Raw genomic sequence first — 27643 nt, 5'->3', positions numbered from 1 at the left:
TACCTATCCTACACGATTCCTTTGCAGTCTATCATCTCTTCCACTCTTTTTCCTAGCTTTATCTGAAAGGATCAGTCTGTTACTGAGACTCACCTGTGTAGTACAACTACTTCTTTTGTTACTGAGCCAAGATCTGGCACCTAACTAAAAGACAACTTAAGGAAGAGAGTGCAGTTTTGAGCTGAGAATTTCAGGAAGGGAGAGCCTATTACTTGTCTTGACAGTTTGCTCTGTAGAGTTATTGCTCTGACATTGTTAAGAAAATGAATTCTTTTTAACTTGACTTCATTAGATCCTCTACTATGGGGTCCTCAAAAGACCATTTCAGAGACTACATTTAGTGCCAGGCTGAATGGAAAAGTATAGGTTCCCTGTACCCACCTCACTATGTGCTTATGATTCTGGCCTAGAAAACACAGCAGCTGTCCTTGGCTCTTCTACTGACATTGCCACCAGAAGGGTTACCTGTCATCATGCCTTTTCCTTTATGCGGGCACCAGTGTAACTAGCACCAATTAATAAAAGCTCAAAGGTCCAGGAACACTTTTGTTTCCTCATTTATTTTATCTGCTTTCCAGATGTAGAGGCTTCAGTGAGCAATAGTCCTAGGAAGAGTCACAGGTTATGGTCCTTTTGCTGGCAAGCACAACAGGATCAGATATTAAGCATTTAAAATGTGATAGCAATTGGTGCCAGAGGGTTGGAAATACTGATCAACTAGAATGAAATGATTTATACTGCTGTTAAGGAACAACATCTGGGAATTGATGAGTGCAGCATCTGGCTCCCTATGGACCAGGTCTTTGAAGGCTGTATTGGCCTCTGGGCTTCAGAGTTTTGTTTTAGCCTCATCTGTGAACAAATCTTTGTTCATTCCTTTGGGCCAGGAAAGATGTAAGGATGGAAGGGATCAGGCAGGATCATATGTCTCCAAGGCTCCTCTGAAAAGCCCAGATGAGGCAAGACCACAAGGAGTCAGACTGTCAAGGGGTGGATTAATGCTGCTGAAGTCCAGTGCAAAAGACAAAGCCCTTCATGCTTTATCTGCTTGCTGTGTATGGCTGTGGCTGCCTCTGCCTTAGCATGGCAGGACCAAAACCCTTAGTGACTGGGGGACTTTATTGCATGCTCCAATGGCTCTGACAGCTGCTGACAAGGAAAGTTTGGGGCAGCATACCCGAGAACATTGTTAATGCATCAGCAGCTCCTTGGCTACTAAGCTGTGTATCTCTCAGAGCTGTCTCCTGCAAGCTAGTGGTCCACAGAGTAGGATCAGTGTCACCATCACTGCCTTCAGAAGGAGGTAGCTCCCAGCCTCTTGTATCATCTTGGACACCTCAGGCAGGATGATAGTCTATGTCTATATGCTACACATACCTGCTGTGTATATCCTGATGGGACCTGATCATGGTTGGATATGATCCAGAGGAGCTGAACTATGTCAGGATGGAGGAATACTGCTTGCTGGAAAGCAGAATTTGCAGTGCAGGGAATTCTTGAAGGAAAAAAATTAGTCTTGGAGATGTTTGGAGACTGGGGGCATGTCAGGTTCAAGACCCAGCTGAGCAGAGGCTGAAGGAAATACCATAACTCAAGAAAAGCAGCAGTGGTCCCTGTTTCCCTGACCCCTAGTAAAGGCAACGGATGCTAAGCAAGTAAATACAGTGCCTTAATAGGAAACATTCCTATTCACTGACTGAAGAAGTGCAGCTAAAAGCAATATTTTCCAGGCATGGTTGAAGAACAACCCTTTGGAAGCTTGTTCCTCACCTTGAACCAAGTGTTGACTTGAGAGCTAACATCTTCCCCACAGCCTGTTCTGCCAAGTACATCTCTTGGAAAAGAAGGTGACAATGAATTTTTTTGCAATTCATTGATGTTTAAACAAGGCAACCATTCTGATGGCTGAAGACTCTTCTGTGGCATGCAGCAAAGCTAGCGAAAGGCTAATGCAAAAGGTTATTTGGCAGCCATTCTTTTGACTGGAAATGCATTACTAAATTAAAAGCATACAGCAGAGATCCACTGAGCATTTGAAAGATGCTTGTCTCACACCGATCAGAAGTGGAAAAGTTTGGACTTCTGAAATCCCTCCTGTTCCATAGCAGGGTGGTGAGGTCACCTCTCCATGAACAATGCTACTTTTTTCCTATCCACACCATGTCAAATGGACAAGCAGGATTTTGTGTGTCAAAGGCAAAATAAATGTTCTCGCCTCTTAACAGCTTTTGTACCAGAACCACAGCACAGGATTTTGCCAGTGCAATTGTACCTCCACCATAAGCATGGTGCTCTGTGCAATCAATACCCACATCCCCTGCCCTTCCCTCCTGACCCAAACTGTCCTGGTGAGGTAATATGAAGGTGTGTAAAGGTTTCACATGCTGATCTGCAGCAATCAGAGTAGGTACATTCAGTAGAATGAAGATACATACTGAGAATGTGGGATCACTTTCTGTATCAACTTTGGCCTCCAGTTTGTTGCTGAAGTGCAAATTATAAGCAATAGAGATAAAAAAACTGCTTCAGTCCAAAATGGTTTTGAAGGACAACTTTTAATGCAGTGCTGTGAGGCTTAATGCTTTTACTCTGGCTCCTGAGCTACATTTAATAGAGCAGCTCTGATTGCAGCCAGCAGACAGAAGTGATGATGCACCCTGTACTCACTGGTGCGTCACAGCCACCCATCTGACAGTGAGCACTGCCAGCACAGTGGCTCACAGCACAGCCCAACCCACATGGGATGTGGCAGTGCTTGAAACAGGGCATCAAGAAGTGAAGTGGAGCTGCTTTTGTGAGCAAACCCTTGTAGATTCTCACTGAAGAGCCCAGACTTGTGATGGAAGAGAGATTACATCTCTGTAAGACAGCATCCACAAAGTGGTAAATGCTCCATCCCTGGCAGTGTTCAAGGCCAGCTTGGACAGAGGCTGGGTGACATGGTTCAGTGTGAGGTGTCCCTGCCCATGGCAGGGGGGGCGGAATTAGATGCTCTTAAGGTCCTTTCCAACCCTAACCATGCTATGATTCTATGAAACAGTGAGCAACATAAATCTCAGCAGAGCTGTTAATGTTATGAACTCAGAGGATGTGGCTTTAATTGGCTGTTGTATGTGATAAATCAATGGACGGATGCATTGTCACCTAGAAATTTAAAACAATGAAGATCCATAGTAAGAGAAACCTCAGGGATGACCAGAGGCTGTCTGCTTGGCCAGTTTATGAGGGGAAAGATCCTGGCAATAAAAATGTGTTCTTCAGGGTTGAAACAAAATCAGCAGGATGCTTTATTGTAATGAAGAGGTCTCTTCTGGGAAGCCTGCATGTCCTGGCCAATATCATTAAAACTGTTGGGGCAGCTGTTATAAAACACTGTCATCTGGTGGATCTTGGGATCCAAGGTGCAGAACAATGTCAGGCTTTGCAGATTGATGTGTCCTGGATTAACAATAAAGTGGCAGGGACCCAGGGAAGAATGGAATAGTTACTCAGCCTCTATGCAGGAGACACAGTCTTCTGGAGAGAACAGTGATGGTTGTTACCTCTGAAAGAGGTCCAGATCATATCAGAGAAACTCTATTTTAAGGAGAATTAGACCAAGAAAAGTGGTCACTAAATGGTATTCTTTTGCTGTGTTACTTTTGTCCACCAAATATTCTATAGAATACCACAACAGCCTGTACCAGAAACTTAGCTTCAAACCATGCAGATCTAGGCTGTGCTATGAGGGCTCAGCTTTCAAATTAACACATACAATGCTAGGTGAAATGCTAAAGACAACTCTGAATAAGCCATTATTTGCAGGGTATTCCACAGGTAATGGAGTATAACGTATACCCGTGGGAAAGCCTGCAACAGCCTTCCATGAAATCAGTAGAAAACCAAAGAGCAGAAATTCTAAGAATAAATTTCAGGTTATGACTCATACAATGCTGAAGTTATAAGGGAAATATGGGATTGGGCTTCTCCCCATTAGAAAAGAGGTAACACATACAGGATTTTCACCCTGAGAAATTTATTAGCCTTAATGGAAGTTGTGTGCTCCATGTTAGACTGGAATTGTGGACTTAAAAGCTGAAGTTCTAGGAATAAGGAAGGGCAGATACAGTATACAGCTATATGTGTGCTACACAATAGTAAAATACACTAGCATTTTACTATTTCAGTATGATTAAATGCATACTTATAAGGAAAGAAAACAAAATATTCAAAATCTACCTAAATCTCCACCACAAGCATGAATTTCTTTCATGGACAGTTAATGGGATTAAAGTTCTTAAAAATAAGGCACAACTGAAAATAATCCTTTCCATGTCAGGACAGACTTGTAGAATAAATGGAAAATCTGGGCAGAAAAGAACCCAGCTCAATGGGACAAATTAATCCTGCAGTCCCTGGGGCTGTCAGGAAGGTGGGGAGGCTGCCTGGGTCCAGGAGCAAGGTTTTCTCGCCTTTGCTAACAGGTCTGCATGGAACCAGTAACCACAGGAATGTGGAAGCCCCTACCTGCTTTCAAAGCCCAGGCTACTATCAGTACAGCCCTATGGTAAAAAACAGAAGGCTTTTAAAGAGGGAAAGCATTTGGACAACAGAGAAGGATTAGGACCTTATATATCTTGCAATTTGAACTGTAATAAGAACAAAACTCCAAACACTCTTACTGGTGTAGAATCTGTTATACATGGGTGCAATTTATGGACACAAAATTTAGAGGGTCAGGTCTGGGCAATCTGGGAGAGGGATGAGGCAAGGAACAGGATCTGATTGTCCATAAGTAATATAAGGAGAGGAATAAACCAGTGATGCACCTGACTGCCTTGTGCTCTAGCAATGGCTGGAGTGTCCCAGAACAGGGCACAGTATCAGCAGAGAATGACCTGAGGGCTGAGTAGCATTTTTCACCCTTTCTTCGTGAAATTCCTAATCTGCTTTTCCTTGTAGGCTTATCAGTGCTTTCCCCATGACCTTGTAAATAGAAATAGAATGAAAAGGCTGTCTCGTTGCGCTTGCCTTCTTGATTAAGTACAAGTAGAAAGACTTCATCTACAGCTGATGACTCTGCCACGGAGAAACGGATCACCCATGCGAAAGGCAGCTTTCCATTTTCAGAGCTCTGGGGGTGGATACCGGGTGAATCCGGCTGCTGAGATCAAGGGGATTCTGCACACGGAAGCCAAAGGTGGATGCATGAATCCATGCGCGCTTTGACGCAGCACTGGCGAGGCAACGCGCGCCCAACGCTTCAGCCGGCGTTGCCAGCAGGCTGTGGGTGGCTGTTTACACTCAGCCAGCTTCACAGTCCCCCCCACGGGACTTGTCCATCACTACAATATTCATGGGACCATCTGGTTCCCCCCACCCAACCCCTCTGCTAAAGCAAAGTTTTCAACAGAGGAAGCCAAACAAACCCTTTGCTGTTAAATGAAAACCTGCTCGTGCTGGCTCCCCTAAGATGAAATTCCTGCAGTGTATATAAATGGAGATGCAGCCATCCCCATACCAGACCTGCACAAGGTGATCCCAAATTACAAAACCACCTTTTTTTCCCCTAATATGTCCCTGCTATTCAAGGTGATGATGCTCCTTGGGAGTGTTTCTGCCCAAGAGCAAATTTGCACCAGGAATTCATGCCCAATGTCTGGGATGCAGACACGGGCAGGTCTCATCAGGGTTTAGCTGGTTGCTGTGGTGGGTATCTGTGTCTATGAAGGTGCAATACAAGCCATGGCAGAGCAAGGGAGCCACGGCTGGGCTTGTCTGTGCTTATCCAGGGAAGAAAAAAATCAAGAAATGGAGAAAATCCATGAAGCTTTGCAAAGGGATTAGGATTTACTGTAATATCAGGTGAATTCAGGTCAATGAGAAGCTGAGGCTGGAATTTATCTCAGCTGATAATAAAACTTCCTCTTCACACGACTAAAAGCAGGGATATAGTTACACATCCTATTTAACCTGACTCACACAGCCAAGCTTGAATTGCTACCTAACTACGTAATTACTAATAGGATCTTTTTCCTATACTTTTATCTAACATTGTGAGGTTAAGAGTCTGTAAGATGATATTCTCCTTAAAATATTATTATGAAATCATAAAAAGGAAAAGGGAGCTGTGTGCCTGAAAACTCCATTTTATTCCCGGCATTGGTGTGGCTGTTTTGCAGTTATGAGCAAAGCCCTTAAAAATGTTCTTGTCTCAGTTTATTGAACTGTGAAACGATGATAACGCAACTGGGGATCTGGGAAAGGCTGACTCTTTATCTGTGCCTTGAGTTCTTTATGTGCAGGATGTGAAGAAGTTTAAAACATCACTGTGGCACCATCTTTTATACTTGCTGCGTACTTACTGCTTTACGCTTGTAAACATGATATTTAGTCATAGAATGGTTAGTCCTCTGAGAGGTGATTAAAAGCACTTGAAGATATACATTTATATGCTATTTCTCCAAATCATGATACTGTGTGCCTTTCAGCAAGTAAATAATTACAAATCATATGACTTTTCATATGATTACCCTTAGCTGATAAAAACCCCTCTGCTTCTGGCAGGATGCATTATACTGAAAAGGAATATCCTCTTCCAGTAAATTTCAGACATTTATTATTAGTAGCATGACTACTGTTGGTGAAAGCTCAACAAAGCAGATTTAGCCAATGAATATGGAAAAAATAACGTTGTTACAAGGCACAAAACTTATTCTTAACAACTAGTGGTAAAAATCAATGAAAAATAAAGTGTTAAAATCTATACAGTTACTGTTTATTTTTCTCTCTTTTTTTGTAATACCCCTGTAATCGTCTTCAGAATAGCATTTCATGTAACAGAATAACTCCAATTACGTGTTTTGTCCCGCTAGAGATATTTAGGGCTGAAATAGCTGTTAATTTGCATCTGATGGTGAGATGTTTATTTTCAGAACAACATGTAAACGTTTTCTAAGATGTGTCATATCCATTTCACACATTTCATGAAACACTGTGGGCATCTGTTTATTTGTAATTTTTGCATAATTTGGCCATAATTTGCTTGATATTTTTCCATTCTTGCTTTCTGAAGGAGGGAAAATAGGCACTATACAGAATATTTAATGCAAAGCATCCTCTTAGTAGAAGCTGAATTTTACTAGATTGGTCTTTAGGGGGTATCTACTTTAGCTCTCTTATTTGTTCCTTTCTGTTCCTGCAAGGGTTTGATTACTTATCTGACTTACTTCCCATTTTTTCCCCTCCTGGTCTCTCCTATTATGGCTGAGACCTTCTTGTGTGTTTAAATCTCAGCAGCTGCCTGGAAACAATCTTAACTCCACCTGGGATAACCTCAGTATGTTTCCTTAGCAAAATATGTGTTGAGGTGAGCAGTCACTTGGGAATAAAGATCAGTTTGTCTGTACATATTTCTTGGTACATAGGGGTAAATAAAGGGGCAGTAATCACGTGTGGATAACAACCCTGTTTCCTTAAAAACTCGTGATGATTTGAGGGAAATCTGTGCCTTCTCTGATCAGTCCCTCCGTTCATTATGTGCAGACACACTTTTGCAAGATCGTTACTGGACATTAGGCAGAAATTGAGGTGAAGAGCTCTGACTGCCACCAAGTCAACCAGTCACTGAACCCTGAGCATTGCCAAGATAAATTTGCAATAGCACAACATGCAGAGTGTTGAGGAAATGGAAACAGAGGGAAATGAGCATGTGTTGGAGGCTCAGAGCTATGTTAGGAGATACCTTTTTTCTAGTTGCATGTGGATGGGCGCTGAAGCTAATCTAGGAAAGGTTTTGAGGATGATGATGTTCTTGTCTCCATCAGTAGCACTTTCCCACCCTTTCCCTTCAGAGGCTGATATCCGACCGTCCTTATCATGCTGTGCGCCCACAGCTGCTCAGAAAAGGAATGAAACCCTCTTGCAGGGGCAGTTCTCGGCACACCAGGCTGTGCTGGAGGCAGGTCTGTAACCAGACCTTGTGTCCCTGCACTGCCCTGCTGCTTGCCAAACCTCCAACACCCTCCACTCCCTGCTGCTGCCCTTAGTTTGGCGGAAAGCTCTCATTGTCCTTCTCAGACCCAGTGGCTTGCACTCTTCCCTGTTACATCCTCCGGCAGCCCCATACCCACTCCATCCTCCTCACACCCTCACTTTTTCATGCCCTTGGGGATTCTTTACTCACACCCCTGCATCACTCTGCAATCTAAGGCTTTCTAAGCCATGCTTAATTCATTTTCACATCTCACAAACCTCAGATCCAAGAGGAAACCTACAGCAGAGAAGTATCCAGCAGACAAGAAAGCATGTTTAACAAATAAAATGGTCTGAATCAGAGAGCTGCCTCATGTACAATGCCAATCAGTAACAACTGAGTACTCAAATAAATACCCACTTTCCACTCTGCCTCAAACTAAGATGATTATTGTTTTTAAGAAAATTCTTCTTTTTCCTCATACTTAATCCACAAAAGAGTGCAAATACAAGCTTTGGCAGCAGATCCCCCTAAGAACAATCTAAGGACAGAAGAAAATGTCCTGCAAAACCAGGTTCTCAAAAGCTGTCTTTAAAAGTGGGCAGGAAAGGCAGTGAAAAGACTGTTCTTCCCCTAATTAGCCGTTCCACATTAGCTTGGTCGGTGTGCGGGAGGCTGGAGCTAGGACTGGATATGAACCCAAATGTCTCCTTTCTCCTACAGTGCTTATCAGAACACCCTGAACTTTCCGCCTGGGAAATATTAAGCTGGGAAAAGCAGAACGAGCTCACTGGGGAGATTTCTTGTTCATTTTTACCTGTGGCTGGGCCAGAAATACTTCAAAGAGAGATTTTCTTGTGACATTCGAAGTTTTCTGACTCTGGTGCCTGCGAGAGCTTGAGCTCTACAGAGACGGATATTTATGGGGTCAGGGTTTCAGAAGATCTCAGCTTTCATACAGACACCAAAATAAATGACCTGCTTTCCAGAGAAGGACTCACCACTGAGGCACCCAGCCCAGTGTCCCACAGGGAGCCAGTGAATTAGGAAGTCCCTTTGAAACCAGGACTCAACTGCGAACAGTTTGCTTTTAGATATCTGACCTGAGATATTTTGAGCTAGGTTTTTAAAGTGGTTTCTGAACCAAAACCAGTAAAACCTTTAAGGCACAGAATTCAGTCCAAACCTCGCTAACTATAGAAAACAACATCCTGATCCTCCAGTGCAAAGAAAAAAGGAGAAACAGAAAAGTATGTAGGACCTCAGTACCCCAAGGTGAGAGCTTTATATATGGATAATTATCCATTGCCTTTGTCATACGAAAACAATGCAAATACAATTGAATCAAGGGCTAGAGTCTAATCCAAAATCTGCATTTACCTCATTTTAGACAGGGCTTCTAGGCCAGACTGTATGAAATACAGGCCCTGATGATCTCCCCACAACCCCAGTACATGTCCATCAAGACACACTCTCCCTTTCCTAAAGAGGTTTTTCTGAGAGCTTCTTTATTTTCCTTCCAGATGTGCTGTACTATTGCACAGCTGGCTCTCACTATGGGCCATGCTGGATCCTTTCCTGATTCTTGGAGATTTGGGAGGCTTTGCTGTCTTTGGCTTAGTGTTCAAGGGAAAAACTTGTTCATCCAAACCTTTCCATTCAGTTTCACTCCCAATAACAAAGCCTTTGTATTTTCACCATAGGGAGATGTTAATGGCTATGTAAAAAGGGTGTTGCCAGTAGCTTCAGCACATTAATTGCCTTCCACAGACCTAAGACAAACCTCCACTACTTCTGATCCAGTACTCACTAGCAAACTGCTCTGACTGAGCAGTTAGTGTGCAGAAGGAACAGACTGCACACATCAGTCATTTGGGACTTTGGGATAAAGAGAAGGGAAACCTGGGCAAAGTGGAAAACTTTGGAGAGCAGGAGAGCATCAAGAGCCACAATGTTTGATCTAGAGTGAACAGACTCATGTCTTTTATAACTGCCATGCCTGGATGGTACTGCTGTGTGGACTTCTCATTACAGTGTTGTTTCTAAATGCATTGAAATCTGAGTCACAAAATCCTCAAGTAGGAAAAGCCACCTTTAACCTTTCACTGGTTTGTCCCTGACCACCCCTGTGAGTTTTGCTTTGTGGACCTGCTCACTGTGAGCTGCCTTGTTCAGTACTGGGGTCACAGCACATTCATAAGGTGGGCTTTGATGTGGTGAAATTCAGCTGCTTTTGAGTAGCTGCCTTCTCAGGAACATGCAAATCCCCCTTGAGTCAGATCCACCCAGCCATGACTATGTATGAAATGCAATACAAGAGACACCAGAAGATCCTGAAATCAGCTGTTCACTACAAGATATTCTAGCTACTGTTAACTGCATAGAAGAGCTGTTTGCATGTGGCACTTACCTAGCATCCCTTTGTTGGAACTGGATAAGCACATATCCTTTTCAGCACTGGGAAGAACAAATCCAACCACAAACACCTCCACCCCATCTGCCATCAGTGCCAACCCTAAAACAAAGAAAAGAGTCCACTGGAAGCGTCCATGGCCACACTCCTCAATGATGTTCTCATACTGGTGGGCGAGTTGCTCCTCGTCCTCCATCCTCTCTGCCATAAGGTCAGAGCGGTCTCTGTATTCATCAGCCATGGCAGGAGCTCGCTTCTTCTGCTTCTCTTTAATGTCATCTGGGTGTGGAATCCCTTGGTACTCTCCCTCATAGACCTCATCATCTTCATCATGGCCTTCCGTAACATCACTCTGGGCATCTTCTTCATGAGCAGGCTCATCCCCACCACGGTAGTAGCCGTCATTGGGTGCATACCCTTCGTAGTTACCATCCTGGTACCTGTAGTCATCTGAGACTTGGTTTGCATCTCTGCCCCCTTGATAGAGGTTTGTGTTTCTATATCCATCATCCATTCTGACTGGAAATTTCTAATTGCTGTAGATCACTGTGTGTAGATACTCTAATATATGTATTATTTTGAGCAATTTCTGGTATTGCTTACTTGAACATATCTTCTCTCTGTTCTTTGGAACTGACGGGATACACAGTTTCCCAGACTCAGAAGGAGAATTACTATATAAAGTTTCTCTTTGACAGAGTCTCACACAGCTTTTGATAATGCTTCACTTTTCAGCTGTCATTTGTAACTTGCTGGCTTCTTCTGTGCTTTGGGTGGGAAGAGCTGCTGTCTGGTGAGCAGCAAGGAACAGCAAATTGCACAGCCCGGGAGCTAGGAGGATTTGACAGGTTTTTCCTGATTCATTGTGGTGGTGAAGGTCATGTCCTGAGAAAGAGGAAACAATAGCAGTGAGGCAGCAATAACCTTTGCAAGCACTCGTGTTGAGTTTAACACCCAACGTTTTGAATACACGCTTTTCTATTTCAAAAAAATGGCAACAAAGTGTTTGAGGAATGTTTTTGCATCATCAAAACCCAAAGCCTTAGAATGAAAAAGAGCATTAAAAATGACCAATTTAAGTGGAAACCTAAAGCAGAATGTAAAGTAATGTGTCATCCCAATTTCTTCATTCCCAGAAATCCTGCCTCCCACATGTGGTCCTGGTTGCTACAGAGAGCAGAACAGTATGGGGCTGGGCTGCTGGAACAGACCTCTCAGACTGATAAATAGGTTTCTATCCATCTATCCGGGGACGTACAACTGCCTAATATCATAATGACACAAAAGATGAGTTTGGTTTTCTTTTTTCATCCAGATCCCAAACTTAATCTTATTTAATGGCTTCATTTTTTCCCTAGTGTCTCTCCGTCTGTATGACAGATGCACAACTTGCATGCAGTGTCTGCCAAGATAAAGTCACTGAAAGTCACACCAAGCTCTGTTCTTCCCATATCTACCCATCAACGGAGGATGATTTTCAAAGAGAGCAAAAAACAAAGCTAATATAGAATCACTGCTCTCTGCAGGGAAAACCAAGGGAAGCCAAGTCACATCTAAGCACATTCTCATTTTTGACACCTGATTTCCATTATTTTTCAGGCAGTTTTCAGCCAGCTGGCTCTCCAGTGTTCTCCTGCATTTGCTGCTACACACAGCTGTAGACAAGGAGTTTGCAAAGAGACTCATGTGGGAAACTGAGTAGAGTCACGCTACAGCGTGCACAGCGTAGGCATGCACAAAATGTGGACCTCCCTTTAAGCTTTGAGTTACTTGCCTAAATAAAGCGTGAATGAGCTATGAAATGACATGGTTGGGCACATGTCTGTATATACGTGGGCACTGTTACCTACACAGTCAGTTGACCTATAGAAGAGTACGCAAATGCACACACCGTAAATAACAGCGCTACCTCTGCACTTCATGATCTTGTTTGGCAGACAGCATGGGTAACATGCAGCTAAAATGACTTTGGAGGAGAAATTCAGTAGAAACACTCTCAGGAGGACATCACTCCTTCTGCAAACGCTGTGAATTTTTGGCAGCCCAAACATTCAGGATGAGCAAAGAGCAGACTTGTCTGTATGGAGTCATGGCCATGCCTTGCCTACGCTGTTCCAAGAAACTTCATAAAACCTTCCTCTGCATTTCTGTTTAGGACCTATATATTTATGGCACATAATTACAAGACATCCTCTGCAGACCCTGCCAGAGTATCTTCCTTTTCTCTGACCTCTCTGCCATTTGTCATTGCATTCAATGTATTTCCTCTTCCCTTGCTTCATGCTGAATCACACAATACATTTTGCATGAAGTTAAAAAGGCAGCAGGGCATTCTTCCAGGGCTGAAAAAGAGCAATCAATAAAGTAACAAATAAATAAATAAATAAAGAAATCCCAAAGGTATTCTGATCAGGTTAGAAAGACCAGGAGACCCTGGTGCAGGCAGCAGTAAAGAGAGTTCCGCATCTGCAATGGAGGTGCTAATGTGCAAGGGAGTTAATACATCTGACAGCCATGAGAAGCATGTAAGAAGATTCTACAGCTTTAGTTGCAATGCTGGAGCGTCACCACTAACGGTTCAAAAATCCAGCAGAACTTTTGACTCTCAGAACCTCCCAGTCTTGAAGTAACTTTCTTGTTTACACAAAGATTTGTGTCACGAATGAACATCGTGTTCTCCAAGGCAATAAAAATGTAGTTCCAAAGAGATACATTTTCTCTTGAAAAGTAAGAGGAAAAACCTTTCTTTTCCAAACAGAAAAAAAGAACAATATGTGCTAAGGAACATTAGGTCTTGCTTTGGAAGTTTTTAAACATCATGTGTTGGCAGGTTATGTGTCAAAGCGACCTCAAACATCGGAGCAGGAAGCACAGTGACCTCACCATGTTTGTCCCTTTCTGGTCGCTACACAAGTGGATCGAAAACTCATGTTAGGAAATGAAGTAATAAGAAAACCAATGATCAGTAACAGAACTGATCAGATTCTGGGTCTCCACAGGCCCTACCCCTACTTTTTCTAAAGGTAAAAGTATGTTCTTGAAGGCCAAGTGCTGGGAATCTTTTCATTCCCTATTAAACAGCTGCCAAGGCTGGAAGCTGAAATCCTTACCTCTCATAACAACAGGACCAAAGAAGATCACAAACTTAGGAAAGACCCACTGAAGCATCCACACTCTTTCCCTGGTACACAAAAATTGTTATTTACCATATGAGATCACTTACACCTTAGGCATCATAGGAAATAAAGGCATGAGCTGACAATTCTCATAGACCAATGACAGCCGCCTGTGTTGGGAAGAACATATAATTCAGAAGAAAGGTTGTGGCTAATAGTATTCACTGGTCTCCCATCCACTCTGTAGGGTGGATATTTCCTGGGATCACCCTGGGAAAAGAGGCAGGCAGTGCCCAGAGACAGGCTATAATTTAAGACTGTTGAATGCTTTACTTTGATACTTCACACTGCTTGTTTCCTTTCATTGCCACGTACCCATAGGCTGATTCACTCTAGGCCTGATCCTTTAATGACTTTTTACTCAAGCTGAGCTGCACTCACTCATATTAGCAGCCCCATTTAGTATTTAGATACGAAATCATGACTTCTCATATACGTTGCAGGCTTGAGTTGCTATAATTACCTTTCACAGTGATGCATGAGAGCTTGAGACAAATATACACATCACATCAAGTCTGTTGTAGTGAGGTGGGTGTCAGTCTCTTCTCCCAAGTAACAAGCGAAAGAACAAGAGGAAATGGCCTCAAGTTGTGCCAGGGGAGATTTAGATGGTAAATGCTCCATCCCTGGCAGTGTTCAAGGCCGGCTTGGACACAGACATGGTCTAGTGTGAGGTGTCCCTGCCCATGGCAGTGGGGTTGGTATTTGATGATCTTAAGGTCCTTTCCAACCCAAACTGTTTTATGATTCTATGATTATGAAAGATTTCTTCACCAAAAGTGTTGTCATGCACTGGAATAGGCTGTCCAGGAAAGTGGTGGAGTCATCATCGCTGGCAGCATTGAAAAGATGTGTAGACGAGGCCCTTAGTGACATAGTTTAGTGATGGGCTTAGAAGTGCCAGGTTAATGGTTGGACTTGATGATCTTAGAGGTCATTTTCAATGATTCTATGATTCTATTACAACCTTGGACCCTTTTAAACCAAGTTATCTTTCTGAAGCATGCAAGCAAAGTTTAAACACACAACAAACGTTAAGGCTCTGTAGGGCAAAGTCTGCAGGGGAGGGAGGGGAGAGGCAGGAAAGCTTCATTATCGGTCTCCCCAAAGTAACCCATTAAACTGAGCTTTGGACACAAAGACCTGAAGTACTGGGAATACAGTTCCTTTCCTCACTTGTAATTCCTTCAGTTAGTCCTGTATCTTGCACACTTTAACAGCAACTCCTTAATACACATTATTCACCTTGCAGTTTTCTTGCACTCCTAAGCCCTTTAGTCAGCTCAGATGTTGCATACTTAGCCAGGAATTCATTTGAGCTCTGCAGTTTAAAGTAGTAACCTAGAGTTTGGATATACTCATGAGAGAAATGGCATCTCCTGTAGGAAAAGGGACTTTTAAGAACAGCTTAACACCCATGTTTGCCCCTGAAAGAGTACATAACAGAGGTGCCTGGCATGCCCAGGTAATAAACTGTGGGCTGAGGGGCAGCAGAGCTTAGAAGAAAAGCTGGGAAGGGTGAGTTTCTTGTAGCTGGCATCAAATGAAGAGAGTCTGGATCTTGTTAGAGAGCTGAGCTCTAGCAGAGAACAGAACTTGTGGCAAATCAGTGAGCAGGGCAGTTATGAAGACATGATGTGTTATGAAATATGTTGAACATGATGGAGTTTCTGGGAAGGTAAAGAGAGTAAGGTTGTTGTCTTGTGGGAGCCAGGCCAGAGCCTGAAGGGAGGTGTGGGTGCACATATGTATGCAGTGGGGAGACTGCCAAGGCTTGGAGCTGACATATGGATCCCTCTCTTTGCATACTTGGAAAGGGAAAAATCACAAGTCAGCAGCTGAAGGGAGAGGTTATGTGACTGCTAAGGATAAGAAGCAGTACAGGGCTACTATAAAAATGCTTTCAGGGATCCTTAGCATTCACCAGAATAACCCCTGTAAAACAGATGGCAGAGCAGTTTAGTATTCTGCCTGAAGGACAACTGCTCTATCAAAACACCCTCACCCCCAGAGCTGCTTTCTGCTGGCACGGATGGGAAGATGCTCACATCTTACAGTGACCATAAGGACACTCTGCAGTCACAAAGCTGACTGTAAAAAAAATTCCTAAGAGGAAATTTTCCTTGCGAACAGAGAAAGGAAATGGTGCAGATAAGGTTTTGTGAAATTCCAATCTCAGCCTCCTAATGAGGATGCAATTAGGGGATCCATTTGCACACACGAAGGGCCAGATTTTTGAGATGCTTAACAACTCACAGCTCCCAGGGGAGCAGTATCCTGGATTTCAGGCAGGCAGCCAGCAATCACACAAACATTATTAGACAGACCGAGTACTGTAGCAATGTCTGATGGTCATGTTGCTATATGGAGGTGAAGTGTTGCCGTGCCCGGGACACTGCTCTGTGCTGCAGGCTGAGCATCCTTGGGTCTGTCCCTTGGCTTCTCGGCATTTCTGTGTCTCTCCAGGCTGCACAATGGGAACAGCACAGCCTTCCTCTGGTGTGAATTGCAGATCAGTTACTCAAACCCTTTACAGCTGAATAGATGGCAATGTGTACCCCTGAAAGCCTAAATAAACCAGAAACTGGAGAAAACAGGTCCCTGTGCTCCCTCCTTTACAGCTGAGGCCCAGGAAAAGTAAATGTTTTGCCCAGAGTTTTTGTCAGGTTTTCACTGAATTCTTGCCTTTTATTAAGCAACAAAAGTGCTGTTTTCCCTTAGGAGAATGCTGAAACTTTTCCTCTTTCCAACCAGTATAAATAATAATAAAAAAATTCTACAATATTAGCCTGCAAGCCTATAATTCACAAAAACAACACTTTCAGATCACCATCCATTAAAAATATTTCATCTTATACTAGAAAAGGTTGCCCTTTTCATTGGCACAAAAAAAAAGCGGGTTCATGGGGAGCTGTTTCAAACCAAAACCCAAACATTTGCTTTAAGAAATGCCAGTGTGGCTGCTGCTTAATCCACTTTTTATTGGAAACAGCTGTTGAAACTGATTTTTTTTCCCCTAAGAAAAACACAGTGTTTTAAAAACTGGCATTTTCTTACTAAGAAAAGTTGCATCGGAAGCTCTCCATTTTACTGTCACGGATACAACATTATCTCAGGTGCAACACAGAGAAGGAATATAGGGAAAGTAACCCTGCCAGTTATACACATATGGCTGAAAGTACCTGTGCTGTGGGGCAGAAAAGGGGCTTTTCTTCCACAGGGCTCTGATAACCCCCCTTTTTTTTTTTGCTAACATTAACATTGCTGCTGCAGCCACACAACATCCAGAAGGGAGCTGAGCAGTAGCATCACTTTCCTGGGCAGACGGCAAGGTTGGGCTCTTGGCAACGATCCTGCAGAGGGAAAAGCTGCCACATCGGGAGAGAATATATATGTGAGGGAAGTCAGAAAAAAGAAATGAGGAGGCTTCCAATGCAGAGAGGTAGAAACCGAGTGAAACTGAAAGTCAAGGAGCAAGGACAGGGATTAATGGTCCAAATCATGCTCAGAATAAAGGGGGAAATGGGCAGGGAAGGATGAAAGCCATGATATATTATTGATCCACAAACTGTGGGGGGAAAGACACTCACTGCTTATGAGTAACAGCAGTTCTCACCATATCTAAGGATTATCACCCCAACTCAGGCCATCCCTACTAGAGCTCAGCCCTAATTCTTACTAATTCTTGCTTCACCTTTTGCAACTCTATGTCACTGACAAAATAATAAACAGGGAAGAAAGTCCCAGAGCATGGAACTCCAAAACACTTTAGGAAGGAGATAGCTGTGAGGAAATAAAAGTAATGACTGCTGTTTAAGGTGGTGGTTGTACCAAAATAGGTCATGTGTTTTGCAGGTCTTCAGCAGCCACTTTCCTTACTTTGCCTTTCTATAAGATATCTTCATCAGATGGTGGTGATGAGAAATGAGCCCCTGGGGAATTTCCAGGAGGGTGTTCTCAGATCTGAACACTGGCCACTGAATCAGTGTGATTTAAGCAGCTGGAGATACGGTCTCTATTTTGGAAATACAGGTCAGCCCTTGGGAAGCAAGTTTATATATGATTAGAGCCTAGTATGGAGCACTACATGCAGCCCCAAATAAAAATGCCTTCTGGTTCCTCCCATTCCCTCTCCAGGCTCACAAGACTGGCAGTAGAATTTGTCTTTGCAATTAATATCCAAAAGAAACCACAGGCAAGCATTCTTGAGGGAGGACTAAATCACAGTCCCAGGTTGGAAACGTCAGCTCTGGATGTATTTTCTTAAGTCCCTTTTCTGCTCTTGCTCAGGAAAACCAAGGTGGATGAGTGACTTTTCTGATTCCCTTATTCAGTGACATGGTAGCTAGAGGCAAAATGGAGCCACTTTGCCAAAACAAAGACACAGTGCTTATAGGTGCGGGCATGTCAATATATGGGTTACAGGCATAAAGTTATGTGTTAATGGCTACAGCAATCAACTATGGCTGCAGATACTTACAGGAAGCTAACTGGGTCTGGACAACAAGAGATTTAAAAATCAAAGTCTGTAAGCAAGGTTAACCTTGAAAAGGATTTGCTTTGAACTCCGGATAAAGAGGTGTCTTTTGTCATGGCTTCAGAGGAAAGCGCTGCGTTAAGTGAGAACTAAGGATAAAAACAAGTTTCTCCTGAGACTATTTTTTATTGTTAAATAGATGTGTAACACAGGTTCAAAAACTCTCCATGGAGCTTATTAAGCAAGCTATGTGCGCCACAGATTCCGTATTAGTAGCTGTGAGTGAAAAGCAAGATATTTGAAAGTTATTGGCTTGAAATCATCTGCTTCAAAGAACTGACTTTCAGCAGTTCAGATGGCACCTAATGACTGCTCCTCTGCAGCACAGACAGGACATGTAAGGTAAAAGTCCCATTTTTGGTGTAAAGCTCATTGATTTGCTCTAAGATGCTGCTGGGGGCTCTGGGACGAGACTCATTTGTTCATTTTTCCCATGCTGTCAGCTGAAAGAAGATAGGTGCTGATGCAGCCCTGGTATATTGAGACAAGTGAGGAAAGCAGAGCTGAAGCAATTTAGTGTGTTGCCAGCAGATCAGATTAATAATTTAACAACAAAAGCGTTTCAGTTCCAAATTCTCTGCTACAGAGTCAATTGAATTTAAGCTGTCTGACGGCTTCTGGATAATCCCTATTGATCTGTGGTGGGTTTTATGTGTTTCTGTGTAGGTGCATAGTGTGTGTGTGTTTTGTTCCACCACAATAAAATACCTACTGTGTAATTTTGTCCTAGAGTCCTGCATTACTTTGCTACAGCAACACATTTTTCTGTGAAGAGGAGCTATAATGGTTGAAGATGAGGCATCTACAGTACCTCATGAATCGGGGGGCAGAGCCGGATGCGGTATGAACACACAGTTCAGTTGTTTGATTGAACTATCCTGATTTATGATAAGTAAGAATCTGTCTGTACTGCTCTAAAGCCATTATACTTTTTCATACTAATCCATCCTGAGTGCACTGGGGGATGTTTCTGGTTTCCAGCACATTGGGCACTAAAATGCCATTGCCTTATGTGGTGGTGACATCCCCAGCAAAGAGGCTGTGGGCTGAATTTAACTTGTAATCCGCTATGCTTTGTTATGAACAAAGGGACAGAAAGTCCTCCAGATTGTTAAAGGGAGATTATATCTTAAAGCCTGATATTCTCTTGGTGCAGATGCTTTAAAGGTCATATCTAAGACAGTATGTGCTGCAGCAAGCTGGCACAGTGAATGTGTAGCAGATGAAAAAAGGAACAAGCATCAGTCAAGCAGAATAAACAGCTTTTCTGAAGATAAGGACACAGACAAGTAAGTTGGGTGTTCGTGAGATAGACAGGAACATTTAACAGTAGGAGTTGGAAGGCAATGGCTTAGCAGCACAAAGCTATATAAGGAGGGACAGATTACACATTAGAATTCCAGAGAAAGGCCCTAAAAGGTCAATTTGACAAGCTGAATATGGATAATGAGTTGAGACAGATGGTGTAAGAGTATGGTAGCTAATAAATAATGAACAGACTTGCTTCAAGGAGCAAAAGCATGGAGAAATCACAGCTGAGAGCTTAGTCAGAAGGGAGGTGGTGAAGGGGAAAAGAACAAAACCATGGAGGGTGTGAGAGAGGATTGTCTGGTTTCAAGTGCCAGAGTCTTGTGGAAATGATAATTTACCCAAAGAGAACTTAGAAAGGCGTATGCCTGAACTGGAATTTGACCCTCGGAGATTAACAGTCTTTTAGCTGAGAAAATACTCATGGTCTCTAATCTTTCCTAGATCTCTCAATTCCCTCTTCTCCTCTCCCACTGTCACAGTACCTAAGAAGGCTACAGTGCTCACCCCTCCCGGGAAAGGCCGGGAAAAGTCCTTATGCTTGTTTTGCACATCATGACCTAACAGAGAGAGAGGCTAAACCTTCACCTGAGCGCTGAAACGGGAAACGCTGTGCATTGTGTCCCATACTCCCAGTTTACCTGCAGACCAGCAAGCTAAGATCTGATTCTCCTTCACTCCCAGCTACCTTTGATACGATAACCAAGATAACAGTGAGCATTGCTGCCCCATAAATCTTTTGCTGATGTGGAGCTGAGGCACAAACCCTGACCTGGATACCAGGGAATACTCTGGAATATCCCCAAGAAACTTCCCCAAAATTACCTGGAGAAGCCATATCGGTGCCAAATATCCAACACATGCCTCGGTTACATCCTTGTCTTTTTAAGTACCACAGAGTACAAGAGTACGAGGCTTAACTGCTTATTAATAAACCAATCCCTCCATCAGCATTACACCTGGCAGCATAAACCAAGAGGTAATTTAATGTATACATAAACAAAGATGCCCTGGTGCCTTTTAATGAGCATTTCTCTGTGCATTTGCCCTTGGACAGCTTATTAGGTCTAACCTTACGGGGCTTGGAGGCCCTGACAAGCTCCCAGAGATGAGTGTAAGCAATAACCTTGGAAATAAACTGTCTGCAACTCAGCAGCTTCTGCCTGTGCCAGACAGCAAACATGCCTGATTAGCTGTGAACTGCTTAGCTTATTGGCAAAACGTGCCTCTAGCTATAAAGGGGACTTTAATTTCATCACACTTGCAACCTGTGTTATTAAATAATGAGCCACTTAATTAACTAATTAATATATGGCTCTGATGAATAGATTTGCTCCAGTGACGGTGTCATGAAAGCAGACCCAGCCCAGAGTGATTTCTGAGTGCTGCTTTCTTACAGAAGGGATCTTTTTCCTGCAAATGTCTTTATTAAATACCTCATTCTTTCCCCAGCCTCTGATAGAGCAAGGTCTGCTGCTTCTGCTCATCCTGCCTCCGGACCCCCCAGCACTCCTTCCCTCCTTGCTGAAGCTTCCCCTCTCCTTTGGCTCCATGCAAAGTGCCCTCAATGTGTTGTGCCACAAAATCACTCTTTGCCCAGAGTTACCCCACTGCTGTGGCCAGGATGCATCATCTTATTTCCTGTCTCCAATGGGAAATGGCTGCAGTGTCTCAGGTACTGAAAAGCATCCTCAGTTACTGTCCATGATTACCTTCCCATTGCTGGGGCACCAGCGAAACTCACCACAAACTGGAGAGGGAAGGACAAATCATTTCATGCACCTCATAGCAGCCCTTCAAGGTTGCCTCACGTTTTCCACCATGGTATCAGAGCACGTTAAGAAAGAGCTTTAGCAGAGACATTTCCAAAGGCTGAGAAATCTCCCTGCAGGGAACTGTTCCTGCTATTGGGAAGAGCTCTTTCCCAGCTCAGGACATTCAAGCATCCATCTCTAGAGACAGTTGCTTGCTAGCTCCAGGGAAGCATACACCAAGGCACTAACCGTGCCAGAATACAATCTCATTCCAAGAAATCCCCTGTGCTACAGCCTGTCACAGCCAGCCTTATGCTTCCGGATGCTCTTTAATAGGTTTGATGCTTAGGTTTCCTTTCATGGCTGCTCAACAGCCAAGTCTGAGGAGCACAATTATTATAAGTTATTATTATAAGAGAGGTGGTTCTCAAACTAAATTCAGCCTCTTTCTTTTTTCTGCATAAGCCCTGCAATATGATTGCTTTGTGGTCACAAGAGCTTTCAAAACTGCAAATGCACCGCTCGTTATGCGCCTTGTCTGTGGAGAAATGCAAGTGCAAGCAGCAACAGCTTTAATGAGATGGTCACTCTGACGCTCCTTTCAAGGTTATGTAGCAGGGAAAACACTGGAGCAGTTGCTTTTGCTCCATCCATTCTCAGAGCGCTTTGATTAGTTTGGCCCTTTTGTTGCATATGAAATACTACAGAAAACCTGAACTTTGTAGCATCCATGGTAATTCAACAGATTCCATTATTATCAAATTCACCGTGTGCATCACATACACCACTGATAAAACAAAACCACAAAGTGACGCTTTCCTCTCTAAGACAGCAATTTGCAAAACCTGTCTTAGCTGGGAGACTGCATCTTGAATATGTCAGATTCCCAGATCTTTGACGAACCTATTTTTGAAGCAGGCATCTTGCAGAAAAATCACCAAAAATACATGTATTTGTGTTGAATAGATGCACAAGCTAAAATTACTGTGGGACCTGGAATATGTTGGCACTGACTTAACAGTACCATAAGACCTCACATATAGCAACACTACATTTATACTTGTGTTTTATACCCATATGGAGACTTTCAATTCAAAAGAGCCCACGGCAGTTTCTTTTGCACCATGCAGCAGAAGAGGAGCATGGCTAATTTGAGCACATGGAGTGGGCCCCTTAACATTATGAAAAGGTGGATTGCTTGGCAGTAGTTTTTCCTAAACATCCCATATTCCTTTCTTGTTCCTGCAGAAGCCTTTAGTATAGTTCTTTGCAAAAGCAGCTCATCTACACAGAGCCTTAGGTTTGGGCAGTATCTTGAAAGCCTTAAGTTGTGTGGTTCTCAGCTGTGCCAATGGTCATCTACTGTCTCTCAGTCTTCTGAAACGATGTTTTTGCCTCTTCAGTAAGGAGAGGAAAAGAAAAGGATGAAACCACTGAAATAAGGAGGAAATACTGCAGATGCCAGAGTGAGAAAGCAACAGCAAAGCGTAAGATACAGCAAAGGGGATAGGACAAGGCAAGGATGGTAAGGTTAAGGTCAGAAAAGAAGGGAGAAGGCATAACAGTAGCTGGAGTACCCAGTCTTGAAAACTAATGTTGCCTTGAGCCAGTAAGAGAGAATTAAAAAGAGCAATTAGGCGTATGAGTTTGTAGCAGTGAGAAGGCTCCACATTTGCCTCCCAAGCAGCCTAATAAATTCTCATGCTCAGGCTGGGCACTAATGATGAAAAAGCTTTATTTCCCCAAATTAATAGCTACAATACATCACCAGGATATAGCACCATAGCTCAAGTGTACGCAGGAAGAAAACCCTCAAAATCACCTGTCGAGGCAGGAGGATTTGGCTGTTATTTATTGCTATGTGTGACTCATGCTTGTGGGTAGGGGCACTGCAGCACGGGTGGGAGTGAAAGTCAAATTGCTGTCAGTGTAATTTATGCCAGGAGAGTTGAACTCGGGCTACTTCTTTATGTTTCACCTGTAATTTGTCTGAAAAATATGAAAAAGGGTAAGGAAACAGCTTGAAAAATACATGCCTATGCAGCCATTTGTCAGGCTCAGGTTTGGTTACAGGAAAGATGGTTTAATGTCTCGGGCAGCATCAAGAATCCATACAGTTTTCGTTATGGCAGAAATGGCTCAATTAACCTTAGAGAAGACAGTTACTTTGCTGTTTGGTTCCTTGTCTGCAAAATAACTGTAATAACTTACTTTCCTTACCTGTCACAGACAGTGTAGGGAAAATACAGCCATAACTGGAAAGTGCATCTTGTAACTCCTGACAGAGCTCAACAGTTCAGCTTTACGGACTTCAGATAGTCCTCACCAAAGCCACAGTGATCTTTAAATTATGCTTGCAAGAACACAGTCTCCTCTGAATGATCTCCAATATGCTGTTTCTAAGCAGAATCAATGATATAGGTTCATAGTTGTCCTTCCATTCCACTTATTTCTGCTCTACCTTATGATGACATACTAAAGACACCCATAGTCATCAGGCTTTGTAAAAATGGAAAGTCAATGGAAACCCTGGCATCCCCATGCAAAGGAGCTGCCCTGGCATTCACAGAGGGAGGGCAGGTATCTTGTGACCTGGGGACCAGTCCTTATTGAACCTGGTGTAAGCATGCTCCATTCTGCAGATATTGAAAAGAAGGGAATCCCTGTATCCCCTCCCAAAGCCCAGTCTCTTTTACTCAGCTCAAGCCTGCTGAGGGCTGTACAGCAGAAATTCCAGCTGCTGTCTTCCTGAAAGTGAGTTTAATGGAGGAATATGGCTTTTAGCAAGATATAAGCCATGTGGAACTTAAGATCTTCCTCCCTGATGGGAATTAGGGGCATGGTGTATTGCACCGCTGCTGTCACAATGTGCCCTGGTGCATGTCATCAACAGACAGGACTCAAGGCTGTAGCTGTGTGCCCATCATTTTGTAGACTTGAGATTTAAGAGAGCTGGCCATGCTGTGTGCTGCGGAGCCAGGCACAATGGGCTTTAAAGAGCATGGAGAGCTACTCTTGGAAAGCATTCTAAGGATTGCCTGCCATGATGTGGGCTTTGAGAACACCTATTGCCAACTGCCCCCACAGCAGTATCCCTGCACCGGGCTTCTGATAAGCAGATGAGGGGGATCAGAGGGTGCAAGCTTTCCTCTAGCTCCTGCTTTCCCCAGTACTCATAGAGGAACTCCTGAATTTGGCAGCGTCTGCAGCCCAGTGCAGCCCGAGATGTGTTGTTCACACTTACTCCTACTGTTGATACTATTCATCCCCACCTAGCTTTAGGGATCACGTCCTGCACCGCTGCACAAAGCTCTGTTTTCATTCCTCCCTTCAACCCCAAGTCAGTTGGCAACACTTCTGCAAGATGCCTTCTCAGGGCTGCGTGAAGATACCCGCTGGCAGACAGCATGGGTGGCTAAGCAAGTGCACAGACACAAGCCCCATGCTGGGTAGAAGGGAAGGCACGACGAGGCAGCAGGCTTGGTAAGGGGTCTCCAAGCAGTATCTGCCCTCCATACCCCTAGTCTGGGCTCTGTTTCAAAGGATGCTTTGGTACACGAGAATTGTTTCTTATAATAAGAAAGGAATAAAAAATCAGTCTCTTTGTCCTAAAAATGTAAATGAGATGCACTTACTTCTGGTCTCATAATAAGAGACAACAGCATATTCAAGAAATTTCAAGGCAAGAGATGGGAATCCTGGACAAGGAAATCCCTACCTACATGCTAACCTGTGAGGCTTCTAGGGAATAAAGGGCAAGGCCTTGGCAGCACTGAAAGTGGGAGCTGGGTGGATGCAAGGGAGAGGAGAACATGAGTTTCATTAGAGTTTCTACCACTTTTTCTCCTACCAGAGAAAAAAGTTGCTCTTCAAGACATCAGGCAAGCATCAGAAGAAATTCACTCTGCTGTAGGCTATTCTGTAACTGTTTATTTGATGTACTTGCTGGTGCCCGCTCTCAGAGAGGGGATCCCAGGCTAGCGGGCTCTCTAGGTAGCAGTAACAGGAAGGCTTGAAATGACTTTCCCTTGACCAGCTTCATTAGTACTATTCACAGAGAAATGACACCAGAAGACAATGCTGTCATAGCAAATGGCTTCTGTTCCCGAGGGGGAAGAGAGAAATACAGTCTATCACATCCTGAATAAACCTAAGATAAAATAAGTTCAAGGCTTTTGCTAGAAGCAGGAAACCTGGATGATATACGGGAGAAGGCAGGCAAGAAGTGGAGTGTGAGAGCAGGTGTCCTCCAGATGACAAGCCTGAGGGGATTAGCTGGCAGATTTCAAGGGGATAACAAATAGTTCAAGGCATATCATGCCAGTGCCTCTTGGTGGGAAAGAGGATAGAATATCCCAGGTGAAGAAAGTGGCGAGAAGGAGATGATCATCAAAAGTTATTTATCAAAGTGTAACATCAGACTTACTTGACAGGGAGCCAGGGAATGGCCTGCAGACAGTGGGTGGATATCAAGCTTTTCATCTAACCCAGACTGGCTAAGGAAAAAGACTGTTCTGATGGCACTTTAGCGATGAATGCAAAATCTGCTAGGTTGCAGAATCATTCTGGTTATGCAGGAATAAGCAGAGCACAGTATCCAACAGTGCCAAGTCTGCAGTAATAGATCCCATCCCTGCAAGCAAAGCAGAAGGGGCAAGAGCTGGCCAGTTCTCTTGCTGGCATGAGACCCCTGGAAGGAAGTATGGTGGGATGAGAAATACGGCCCCATGACTAACAGATCAATTTTGGATGTTTTAAATATAATACTCTTTCTCCACAACAGAATTTTTGTAAGGCTCTGTGATTGTTGTCTCTGCCTCTATTGCCCATTTTGGGAATGGAACCGAGACCTTCCTACCTCTCAAATGCGCTGTGAGATGCATGGGAAGAGAGGCAGGCAATGTTGTATCTCAGCTGGACAACGGCAGCCCAAAGCTGCTCTTGGGAGAGCTGGTATGCTTGTGCTGCAGGGGAGGCTGGTTTTCAGGGCTGTAAAGTTGGTGCTTTGCCTGAAACCAAATTCACTCATTAGTTTTCACCTGCAAGGCACAGATAGGAGGAGCCCAGGTAATGAGTATGGAACAAGGACAGCTCTGACTCTCTACTGTTCTTGTGTGCATAAGACCCACAGTGATAGGCACAGAGCTGTGAGCAAAAGGCATTAATGAGATTGTTGTGTTTTAAGCTCAGTGTTGGAAAGGGGGCCAAGCACTGCTTGCCTCTATTCAACAGTAAATGGGTTTGCTGCTGTGATTGGGATGAGATGGGTTTTAGAACTGGTCTGTGGAAAGAGCTTTTATTTCCAAATACAACACATTTCTTAGTTCCTCATGGAGAAGCAGAGGGTCAGACATGCCTTGAATAACAGAGGCTTCCATAGATATTAATAAACCATGACCAGGGCTAGGTCCTGCCAAGACCTCCACTGTTTGCAGTGCTGGTGCCCAGACCTTCCCCCAGGACTGGCCCATAGCCCTTAGTGGAGGCACTCGCGGGCCACATGCCACAGCTGCCCCAGCATGACATGACACATGGATGCTTACAGCTCACTGCTTTGCACTGCCACACGCTGCTGTGTAAGTCTGTTCCCCACCACACAGCATCCACATACAATATATTTTCCCTAGAACTAGAGAGGTATAAACAGGCACAACACACCCTCCAGACAAACTCAGGCCAGATACAGCATCATCTAGGCAAGATATTTGGTGCATTGTGGCTTCTAGGGGGGTTTTAATAAATCCATGTATCTCAAAAGTTGGTGTCTAAAAGCAGTGTCCACCCCCTACAAAGGGCAGGTAACAGCTTTACCTGCTTATGTGTCACCTGCCCAGCTACCCTCATCTAGATTGGACTTCCAAGGCTGGTGGAGATCCAGGCTCTGAAGGAGGTCTCTGTTCAACAGCAGCTGCACAGTGCCTAAATCTAGGGTAGCAGAGTTGAGAACATATTTCCTGGCAAGCAGTGAACCTTGACATTCTACTGTGAGATGAGTAGGATCTTTCTGGGAAATAGCTCCACCTGATCTCTTAGAAATTAGTCTCCTCAGTGGTTAGAAACTGAGAATTGTTTCTCTACAAGAGTCCCCAGCCTGCTTGTGTAACAAACCTGGGGGAGCAAACCCATGGTCAGACATCAGCGGCCAGCACAAGTGTTCTACTCATTACAGTGACTGCAAAACACAGCAGGGCTTTATGAACTAAATTCATGCCTGATATTTGCCCACTATAATCCCCAGGTGCCTCAGTTCTGTTCTTACACATCAACAGCCCCTTCTGCCCAGCACATTCAGGGTCCACACTTACCCCTGACACCTAGTCTAAGGCAGAAAAGCCCCCCAGTACAAGCAGGGAATTTTGCCCAGCTTGTCTTGATTCTCTCATCTTTTCACAGGAGCAGAGCACTGCCCATGGTCTCTGCAGCTTGACATCACACAGAGAGCTCCCTTGGCTCATGGACAGTGCTGATTCCTTCTGGTAGAGTAACCCTGGCTGCCAAGTG

General features: G+C 43.8%; 1 protein-coding gene across 3 annotated transcripts in view; it reads right to left on the bottom strand.

The window, feature by feature from the left end:
• The window catches only part of SV2B (synaptic vesicle glycoprotein 2B), a 60190-nt gene that overhangs the window by 16707 nt on the left and 15840 nt on the right, over window positions 1-27643 (bottom strand). For 2 of the 3 annotated variants that reach the window (XM_062630853.1, XM_062630864.1), the window contains exon 2: window positions 10365-11252. In XM_062630853.1, coding sequence (XP_062486837.1) covers window positions 10365-10881 — 517 coding nt within the window. In that variant the 5' untranslated portion in view covers window positions 10882-11252. Of the gene's footprint in view, window positions 1-10364; window positions 11253-13590; window positions 13654-27643 lie in introns of all 3 variants that reach the window. The other variant, XM_062630859.1, reaches the window with a different exon arrangement.

The sequence above is a fragment of the Pezoporus occidentalis genome, unplaced genomic scaffold (genome assembly GCF_034315485.1).
Source record: "Pezoporus occidentalis ecotype Australia unplaced genomic scaffold, CSIRO_AGI_Poc_V1 ctg11, whole genome shotgun sequence".
Taxonomy (NCBI): Eukaryota; Metazoa; Chordata; class Aves; order Psittaciformes; family Psittacidae; genus Pezoporus; species Pezoporus occidentalis.
Note: the sequence above shows the minus strand (reverse complement) of the source record. Positions and strands in the feature narration are given on the sequence as shown.